The 10,645-nt window shown below is 32.0% G+C and overlaps 2 protein-coding genes and 1 long non-coding RNA gene across 4 annotated transcripts; 1 reads left to right on the forward strand and 2 right to left on the reverse strand.

Moving 5' to 3' along the window:
• LOC107639970 (uncharacterized) lies at positions 1-8,609 on the forward strand. 2 transcript variants are annotated; one of them, XM_021122842.2, is made up of 24 exons: positions 1-281; positions 2,110-2,243; positions 2,532-2,616; positions 2,757-2,810; positions 3,391-3,482; positions 3,568-3,671; positions 3,755-3,827; positions 3,925-4,318; positions 4,440-4,763; positions 4,855-5,058; positions 5,167-5,262; positions 5,390-5,447; positions 5,530-5,657; positions 5,855-6,101; positions 6,218-6,348; positions 6,425-6,549; positions 6,675-6,798; positions 6,877-6,935; positions 7,096-7,192; positions 7,276-7,465; positions 7,674-7,775; positions 7,876-8,015; positions 8,316-8,390; positions 8,505-8,609. In XM_021122842.2, exons 1-24 carry the CDS (start codon positions 240-242, stop codon positions 8,607-8,609), a joined length of 3,183 nt encoding a protein of 1,060 aa, XP_020978501.1. In that variant the 5' UTR covers positions 1-239. The 2 variants fall into 2 exon arrangements, with proteins under 2 accessions (XP_020978501.1, XP_088344799.1); XM_088488673.1 differs by having other exon boundaries at positions 240-281; positions 5,855-6,096; positions 6,186-6,348; ... (1 more) ...; positions 8,330-8,389; positions 8,501-8,609.
• LOC110271698 (uncharacterized) lies at positions 7,031-8,617 on the reverse strand. The gene is made up of 4 exons (XR_002362281.2): positions 8,486-8,617; positions 8,274-8,384; positions 7,308-7,427; positions 7,031-7,166 (listed from the first exon to the last, which is right to left on the reverse strand). It is a non-coding gene; the product is annotated as an uncharacterized LOC110271698 (long non-coding RNA).
• A 186-nt stretch (positions 8,618-8,803) lies between these two features.
• LOC107642506 (uncharacterized) lies at positions 8,804-10,645 on the reverse strand. The gene is made up of 6 exons (XM_016345894.3): positions 10,510-10,645; positions 10,343-10,430; positions 10,170-10,260; positions 9,786-9,870; positions 9,339-9,495; positions 8,804-9,175 (listed from the first exon to the last, which is right to left on the reverse strand). Exons 1-6 carry the CDS (start codon positions 10,549-10,551, stop codon positions 9,060-9,062), a joined length of 579 nt encoding a protein of 192 aa, XP_016201380.1. The 5' UTR covers positions 10,552-10,645; the 3' UTR covers positions 8,804-9,059.

Below are 10,645 nucleotides of genomic sequence, written 5' to 3' on the forward strand. Positions count from 1 at the left end.
GTTTTCTTGTGTCTTTTCACCCAGTTAAAGCAACGCTTCACAGAAGAAGAGAGAAAAAAAAAAAAAAAAAAACAATAAACAAAGAAAACTGCTCTACTCTTTCTCTAAACAACTCTTCTTTTGTTTTCGATCATTACAAGAGAACATTTCTCACCCTCATCACTATTCTTTTTCTTCTCTCTTCTCTTCCTTTCAGTTTTTAGTTTCATAATAGCCTCGGATCCTTCAACAATAATATAATGTTTGTGAAGAAATTTGTAGAGAAAGCATCCACAAAGAAGGTAACATATATAGTTTTCTTACCTTAATTTTAATTTTTATTTTTATTTAATTAAACGATGTTTTGCTTGTTTTATTGATAATATCATCAGTTACTCTTATCAAGAACAGTGATCAATTTAGTTTCATTGACTTTGGAATTGATTAAATTCTGTAGAACTTAAAAGTTTAGTGTGCATGTGATAGAGGAATAAAATTGAAAAAAAAAATAGTTCAAATTTCTATATGTGCTATTATTTTTAATAGATATATGGTTGCTCTAGTTAAATTTCTTATTATGGTAATTTCATAAATTTGACGCGTATGATTATTATGTATTAAATAAAATTCTGAATGATATTCCATTTATGGTTTATGGCTTTATGCCAAGAAGCAAATTCATGTATAGCATAGCAGCATATGTTCATCTAATATTATTATTAATAAAATAAAATAAAATGAAAATATTATATATATAGTGCTATAATTATGCACTCAAACTAGACGAAATAGATGACATTTCAAATAAAATTAGAATTTAGTTAACGTGTTTTTTAGTCTTATTGACATATATATTAAAACAAAAAAATCAAAATTTTTTTTTATAAAAAGTATACATAATTTAAGTTTCTAATATTTATGTTTTTATTAAAGTAAATTTTTTTAAAAATTCCTACTAATAATGTTAATATATACTTTCAAAGCAAATATTAGCTAACCCTGTATTTATAACTATGCAAATGTATCTTCGTGGTGTACATATGCAAATGTAGCTAACCTTGTATTTATTATTATTATTATTATTATTATTATTATTATTATTATTATTATTATTATTATTATTATTATTATTATTATTTAACTTTGTGATGTTTTCTGAATATAATTTGGTTAGAACTTATTTAGTTTTTTTTTTTACAATGGAGATTAAAATGGAGCTGTTGGATATATGTTGAACAGAAATAATAACTTTAATGTGCAACCGTATTAATTATGTACTAAAATTAATCATAAAAATTAGTTATTAGTATATAGTATATACTGAAATATAAAATATATATTAAAAATAAGTTAAATTACGTATATGTTTTTATATTAATACATAATAACTAATTTTAGTGTATACATAATATTTTAATTAAAATAATACTATATATTCAAATTTTTTTATGAATTAATTTTAATTAAATTAAATAATAAAATTTAAAATAATATTAATCATAATTAATTTTTATTATATAAAATTAATTTAATTAGATTTGGTTAACAAAATTACTTAATGTTGATCAAAGTTCTTTTTATTTCTGGTCAAAATTCTTATTAAAGTCCACACAATCGAATTGATGACTTTTAATTTGTCATAATGAAATATATATCGTGTTAATTGTATATCTCGTCTTAAGTAAAAGAGGAAAGAAATATCACCTAATGTTGGTCAAATCCAATCATTAAAGATGAAAAAATCAAACAAATAAATACATTTTAGTTTTAAGATAAACCTATCTACAATTTAAGCACTTTTATTTTTTAATTTTTGGTGTGATATTATTTTCCGTAGTTAAGAAAGATGTTACAACCTACAAGAATCCAAAGCCCCAAAAAAAGAAAAATTAGAAAAGGAGTCTCATAAAATTCACAATCTTCCCTTTGGATTTTATTTTGCATGTACATGTAACGCTCAAACCCGCATAAATAGCATATAAATCAATATGATGACAAACACTTATCGTAAATTATATTGTTAAGACTTAAGAGTACATTTAATACGTGCGTTTTAAAAGCATTTTAGTTACGAATATTCTTAAAATACGAAGTGAACTAAAAATTCAATTTGTAAATTTTGCATGGCAGGGTAGCGGAAATTCATTAGATGGCTTAAAAGCTAAAGATGTGGATCTACGGCTGGTATTTCATCAAGGGCTACCATCCTGTGGTGTCAAATTTGCCTATGATCACATTCACAAGACACTTGCTATTTCTACCAGGCATATTCTTCTTCTACAAATATATAAATCTACCAAAATTAGCCGTCAAATCAATTATTACGTATTTGTTTATAAATATATTTGTATATGTTAATATATATTTTAACATAGTTTGATTATTCTGCTAGTTCTTATGTTTAAAAATTCGATAAACTATAAGAACTGAAAAATAATTAAATCTTTTAATATTCTATATAAATAACTGATTTAGTAGTTAAATTTTGCAACATTATATATACTTAATTACTTAATTTAGCTGGTTTCTGTTCTTGATTTTGTGTACTCAAGGGATGGACGAATTAAACTGTTTGGAAAAGATAATGCACAAGTGCTACTTGAGTCCACTGATGCAGTGCCTAGCAAATTCTTACAGGTTAATTATATTATATTTTCTTAATTCATAGTTTCTTGATTGGTTTTCTTGATTTCAAGGGAAAGTGTTGTTTTTTCAAGGATTATCAGGTGTTTTCCTCTGTTATTAACAATACTATTTTGCTCTTAATACTGATGCAGTTCATCCATAACCATGGCATCCTCATAAATGTCACTGTCAATAACTATATTGAGGCAAGTATACTTGTAGACCTGTTCAAATTTATTAGGAACTGATATTACACATAACACTTTTTTTATTTACTAAAATAAATGAAAAGTTTAATCAGAGTCACAGACAGAAATCACAGTTACATAGTCTTTCTTTCTTATGAACATAAAACAAACATGTTTCACTATTTTTTGTAGATTGTTGATTCATAGACAATACCATTTTTCTTCTTTTTCATATGATCTTGAAAATGCAATACCACTTTCTTGAGTAGATAGGATTTAGGGTTTATGTTAAGCAGTTATAAAATATTTTGTACAATTATTCAATTAAGTATTTTTTTTTTATTTCATTCAATCAATGTAAAAAACTAGTAATTTCTTATGATATGAGAATAAGTAATTAGATACATGTATAAAATCTTTTTTACACGGATATTTTGTACAATCATCTAATTACATAATTTCTTTTAATTTCTATAAAATAGTAATTATTTGTATTAACATAAGAATAAGTAATTAGACACATCAAAATTATTCCAAATCATGTTTAAGCAGAGTTAATTCAGAAAAATTGATTGCCCTAAAGATATTTCACATTTAGGTATGGGACATAGAAAAGAAGCTGATGTCTGATGTTTACATTGTTAAAGAAGAAATCACTTGCTTTTCAGTCATTCAGCATAGCCTTTACATGTAAGTAATGTATTCATTTCTAAAATAATAAGGTAGAAGATCACTAAATTTTCTCTAAGAGAAGAAGAATCTGCATTGGTGGCAGGTATATAGGAGTCTCTAATGGTAATATATCAGTATTGAAGCTTGATCAAGAACCATGGCATATGGTTAAAATGAAATACACCATACCCCTCTCTGCCTCTTATGGTAAGATCATACATAAATTTGGTCTTCAGTTTCTTTTTTCCCACATTCACAAGTTCCTTAATAATATAATTTTCAATTTTTAGGGAATTCAGCTGAAATGGCTGAAAATATTGTTGTGACACACATACTGCCTCAACCCTTTTCTGAAAGCAAGAGGTAATCTCCATAAATTGTTCTCTTCTTTGTTTTATCTTTGTTTTTTTTTTTTTGTGAAAAAGGTTTAATGTTCTGTTATCTTATGTGTTCAATGCAGAGTTCTTATAATCTTTAGAAATGGACAGATGGTATTGTGGGACATTCGAGAAAGCCGGTCCGTTTTCAGAACCGGTGGAAACATGTCGCAGCAATTGTATAGCGAAACAAAGAAGGTGTCTTCTGCTTGTTGGGTGTGTCCTTATGGAACCAAGGTGGTTGTAGGCTACAACAATGGAGAGATCTACATTTGGGGAATTCCTTCTCTTAACAAAGGAAATGTTCCAACAATTGATTATAGCAGCATTCAAAACACTCCTATTTTCAAGCTTAACTTGGGATACAAGTCAGACAAAACATCTATAGGATCTCTCAAATGGACTTATGCCGAAGGAAAGGCGAGCCGATTATATGTCATGGGAGCTTCCGAATATGCATCTTCAAATTCTGTGCAGGTATTTGAGCAATGAAAGTTCTTGTGCTGATAAACTAGGCCTATGTTCTAGTTACCTATTAGAGATGAAATGGATCTACTTGATTCCGTGAACTTGTGTGAATAATTGTTGTGTGAAGCAGGTGGTGTTGTTGAATGAACAAATCGAATCTAGAACAACTAAGTTGGGACTTCATTTGTCTGAAAGTTGTATTGACATGGAGATCATATCAACCTCAATTGACCAAAACAAGCATAAACAAAGTTCTTTCCTTTTGCTTGGAAAATCAGGCCATGTATATGTGTATGATGATAGTTTGATTGAAAGATATCTACTGCAAAACCAATCGAAGTCCAGTTCCACATTGCCAAAGGAAATGGTTGTAAAGTTACCAATGGCAGATGCAAGCATCACGACAGCAAAATTCATCTGCAACAATACTAGTATGTTAAATTCTGGAGATGAGGTACCGGAGAATTTCAATGAATCTTTTCATACAATCTGATTCTTCTGTATACATGTAACTGATTTGTGATGTTCTTTGCTTTTTGATATAGTATTATAGTCAGAAGATAAAAAACTATCCACCCCTTATTCCCATAGAAACAAGTTACAAAGATGGGATAAACCTTAGTTCTGCCAACTTCAATGGATTTTCAAGTGTAAAAAATTTGTATATAACTGGACACAGCAATGGAGCCATAACTTTTTGGGATGCATCATGTCCCTACTTCACCCCAATTTTGCAATTAAAGCAACAGGTAATGATATTTTTATCAGATACACACTTTATGCAAGAAAGTCTTTTACTTGAGTAGCAAGGAACTATAATCTGTCCCTGAATTCTAAGTATATTCATCTTAATGCAGAGTGAAAATGATTTTTCTTTGAGTGGTATACCATTGACGGCATTATATTTCAATATCAACTCTCCTCTCCTTGTTTCTGGTGACCAGAGTGGAATGGTGAGTTTCATTTGATCCTTGTATTTTTTTCGTTCCTTCTAAAAATTCTCGCGTGCACGTTTAATTTATGGTATGTCTGATACAAACACGATCGACATGGTATGTCTGATACAAACACGATCGACAGGTTCGGATATTTAGATTCAAACCAGAACCATATGCCTCCAGCTTCATGTCTCTCACTGGTAATAAAAATGCATAGCAAATATATTTCTCAGCTTATAACTTGTTGCTTTGTTATTTAACAAATGGCATTCACTTCTGCAGGAGGCTCAAAGAAAGGGACTGATCATGTGATCCAAAGCATGAAACTTGTAAAGACTACTGGTGCTGTACTTTGTATGAACATGGATCACTATTCAAAGCATCTTGCCGTTGGTTCTGATCAAGGAAATGTGAGAAAATTTACTAGAATTTTCTTTAGTTTTTGTTTTTTCCATGTGGAAATTTAGTTTTTTACCACACTATTCCAAGTATTCAAAGAGACAAATCTTTATGTGCAATGCAAAAAGTATCAATTATTCAAGATACATTTATAGTTAATATATTACCTTGACATTGCTGATGCTAATAATTCACCAATTTGTTGCAGGTTTCAATCATTGTCATAGATGGCCCTTGTGTATTATATCAGAAAAATATAGCAAGTGAAATTTCTACTGGTATAATCTCCCTGCAGTTTGTGACCTGCAGTTTGCATGGTTTTGAGAAAAATGTATTAGCAGTCGGAACAAGAGACTCGTCTGTTCTGGCATTAGATAGCGAAACTGGAAACACGCTCAGTGCCGAAACAGTTCATCCTAAGAAGCCCTCCAGAGCTTTATTCATGCAGGTGTTGGGTAAGAATTTGTCAATAGCAGTGAATAATCATACTATTTTCAATATAAACTAGCATTGAAGGGCCTGATTCAATAGAGTAAGAGCATTTCTGTTATACTATTTGAACCAAACACAGGATCAATTACAGAAGATGGCCTGGACTTGAGAGCAGGGAATCATGTTGGGGATGCAACAACAAAGCAGTTGTATATTTTGCTGTGTTCTGAGAAGGCTGCATATGTCTATTCTTTCGTCCATGCTACGCAGGTTATCGCACTCGCTAGATGCGAATACTCGAATATTGGCTTATGCCTGCAAGGCTGAAATTACTTTTGCATTGCAGGGAGTTAAAAGGGTGCTTTACAAGAAGAAGTTTCATTCCTCCTCCTGTTGTTGGGCTTCAACATTTTACAGCTCCTCTAATATTGGCCTTGTGCTCCTTTTCACCAGTGGCAAAGTAGAATTAAGGTTATGCTTTTTGTTTCCTTAATTCTTCTCATACTTTGTAGAATATAATTTGATGGGGTATTTAACATTCAAGGCTTACCAACATTTATATCCTTCTCAATAGTCTTCTACTATGTCAACATCAGGTCTTTGCCTGAGTTATCTCTGATAGAGGATGCTTCAATAAGAGGTTTCACTTATTCATCTCCAAAACTGAAGTCGCTTTCCGACTCCCAGATATGTTGTTCATCCAGAGGAGATATTGTTGTGGTACGACTTGATTTTTCTCTAGTATAACAGGTTTCTATAAATGTTTATGAACCTCACTGACTCAACTTCTGTTTGCAGGTGAATGGTGACCAGGAAATTTTTGTTGTCTCATTGTTAGTCCACAGGAATATTTTCCGGTATATATATATATATAGCTAGATGACGAAATTAGGAATATCTGCAACCTTTTCTCTTCTATAGTATTTTATTTAAGATCATGCAGGTGAAGATGAAAAATGATCATGAAACTTACAGATCAGTGGTCGCATTTTTACATTTTGTTTGACTTCATTTTAGACTGTTGGACTCTGTTACCTGCATTGAAAGGAATGAAAGGATGCCATCACAAGAAGAGCTCGCTCCTAGTCCTGTTTCCCAAAAGGAAAAGAAGAAGGTATATAATTAGTAAGAACATACAACTATTTCTCTATTATTTTTGTGACTGAAGGAATTCGGCCTTGTTGTCCGACATGGCAGGGTATATTCAGCTTAGTTATGAAAGAATTTACCGGAAGTAAAGAAAAGGATGTGCCCTCCATGGAAAAAGAAGATCCAAGAGAAAGTATCCGCGAACTCTCAGCAATATTTTCAAATGCAAATTTTCCAAGTGATGCTGACAATAGTGATAACTGGACCATGCATGAAGATAAGCCTGAATTAACATTAGGTATAACAAAGCCTCAGTTATGCAAAATCGATGTTATATAATACTTGCATGCTCTTGAAGCTCATTTAATGCGAACTTATGGCTGTGCTAGTCAGAAAGCACAAATATTATGAAACAAAACATGGCTAAAATAAAGTTATAGGCTTATAGCTCAATCTGCATCCCAATTCAGTTAGCTAATATGTGACACTTTTTCCACTTAATGCAGATGACATTGATCTAGATGATCATGTAGAAAAACGAAAAGAACAAAGCATATTAGGAGCTCTTAATAAAAAGAAATTGGCTGGCAAATTGAATGCTTTCAAAGGTTTCATGACAATGAATTCTCCCTGATGCAAAATGATTTTTCGTTATGTATGTTCATCTTTTTTAACATACTGCATTTTTCTTATGAATCAAATCTACAGGAAGATTGAAAGAGAAGAAGGGCAACAATCAGAAAACACCAGATAACAATAAGGAAGAGCCACAAGATGAGAAAGCTGGTGCAGTTGATCAAATTAAGAAGAAATATGGATTTTCTTCCTCTTATTCGTCATCATCCCATGTAAGAATTATGTTGCTTAACTTGCATACTATTGTGATCTTGGAAACTTTTGAAGTGGCAAGATTGATCAGTTTTATGAAACTTTAGTAACTTGGTTAAACTTACTTATGATGAATCCAATGGCTCTAGATTTCAAGAAAACAACAGAAAGTGTCAAAGCTCATACTTATTTAGTAATTTAGTATCATGTTTTAGATTTTGGCAACAATTTTGACGAAAATGTTACGATGCAACCGAAATAAACTTGATGCATCATACACCAAGATAACTCATGCATTGATCGTGAATGCGCCGTTGTAGGAAACAGGCACGAGCGTTGTAAGCATTGCTAAATTGGCACAAGGCAGATTGCAGGACAACACCAGGAAACTGCAGGCAAGAAACAAGATCCATTAATATTTTTCTTGACTGAAGAAGTTGAAATTCTACCTCCATAAAAGTGCCAAATTTAGTTTTATGTTTTTGCTTACATGCATTGAAACTTGACAGGATATCAACCTACGAGCAACAGAGATGCAAGATACAGCAAAATCATTTTCATCATTGGCAAAACAAGTGCTACGAACTGCTGAACAGGATAGACGAAATATATAAGAACAATAAGCTAATCTATTAGAGTTAGGTTCAAAATTGTTTTATTTTTTCGTCATATATAAGTATTCATATTTTTTCTAGTCACTTTGCTTTAATTTTAAATGACGTTTGAGTTGACACAGTTAAAAGTCAAGACGTAATTGGTAGTTGGTGGATAATAGTTTAGCATATACGTATGTAGTTTATACTTAACATTTATGATAATAGTTGATAGATATTTCTATATATACGTCTTTTTGGATGAAATAAAAACAATGCTCCTATTTTCTCTACATTAACAGGCACAATACCTAATAAAATTACCAATAATTCAGATTATTACAGAAAAAAAAGTTAGACAACCGCTAAAGAAGAAAGAAACAGCAAACTGCTCTAACTGATTATCTATTCAAGAATGTTACACATGGCATCATGGCATGAGTTCAGACAGCAAAGAAAAACTCTGCAAGCTTAGTGTTTTATCAACAGATCTTCCAGTTGTGAGCGTATCTGTTCTCTAACAGCATCTCTGTTATTAAGGCTCAATGTATAACAAGCTGCACCTGGATGATTCCTCAACCTTGCAACTGCAGAAATTGACCAAACAAAAGTCATTTACAGATTCATGCATTCAGCACTAAAGCACAAACATTTGAACTTCACACCTATCATAGAAAAGAAAATGTATTCTAACTAAGAAAGAAACGGAGATTTTTGAGAAAAGGGCATGTCTAAGTCGGAAAATTTTACCCGCAGGAATATCTCTGCCAAATTTCGGAATTGGAATGGAAGCCAAAACCGGGATATTTGACTCCAAAACCTTTAGAACTGCTGGGAAAAACGATGAACTGTATAACTCCATCTTACCAACCTCATCAATAATGAAGAGATCACTGTCCTCTCTAACCTATTCATTGAAATCAAACTCTGAAAAATTAATCTCTCATCAATTGCCCCCAAAAGCAAGGGAAACAGTTCATATTCGTCTCTTCTTTTTCCTTTTTCCCCCTTTGTTTTTTGGGATATGCTTTGAAGATCAAAATGAAAGTTGGTAAAATGTGCAGCTAGCCAACCTCTTATTATAACACTAACTCAATCAAGCACTTGGCTAGTAAAGTAAAGGAAAAAGAAAATGCATAAACAAAATACCAATGGCAAGAAAAACATGGACAAACCGTCTTGAGAAAGCAAGCTCACCTGCAACTCAGGCAGTGCAAGTGACTCAAAGGATGCTACATCAACCTTATACTTGCCAACACTAGGCCATCTACAAGATTCAGGGCTGCAAAATGCCATTCAACAACACCCTTTAATTAACCAAACAAACAAGCAAACTTCGAAGTCCTAACAAAGGAAGCAATGAACAATCTGGCCAATGAATGAACACAAAGTATTTACCAACAATCAGAATTAGCAAAAAAGTTACAAATTTTCAGTCTTCTAAGCTCGAAGAATGAAGAATGAATACCCTCAAGCACCACCCCAACAGAGGCAAAAATACAAACACCTAACAGGCAATAAAAAGAATTGTAGAGAGAAACCCATAAAATCATTTAAAAGAAGAAAAAAGGTGGGTGGTACGTTGAGATGGTGGTGGAGGCAAGTGGGCATGTGCGACCATCAAGAGTGACAACTTCAAAACCAACCCTTTCACCTGAGCTTCTAACTTCACCTGAAAAAAGAAGAAACAGTTACAAGGTTTTCATAACCATGGCATGAATTCATAGAAAAGAAGAATAATTTGGGTAGTTTACGAGTGTAGAATCCCTGAAGCTTGAGGTTTGGATGGGAAGCTTTGAGGGACTCGAAGACTCTGATTATGAGAGTGCTTTTGCCAACACCCTGCAATTGAATGATAAGTCAAATTAAGAATTAGATGATGATGACGATAATGGTGATGGTGATGGTGATGATGACTCACAGGAGGACCAGTGACGAGGATGCATTTGCCGGGAGCGGCCATTGTTCCAATGGCATCGGAAAAGTGAGAGAGAGAATTTTTCTAATGTAATTATTTACATTTTTTTTAATTTTTTTAAATCTAATTTAGAGGATTT

The sequence above is a fragment of the Arachis ipaensis genome, chromosome B5, assembly GCF_059453495.1.
Source record: "Arachis ipaensis isolate K30076 ecotype BB chromosome B5, ASM5945349v1, whole genome shotgun sequence".
Lineage (NCBI taxonomy): Eukaryota > Viridiplantae > Streptophyta > Magnoliopsida > Fabales > Fabaceae > Arachis > Arachis ipaensis.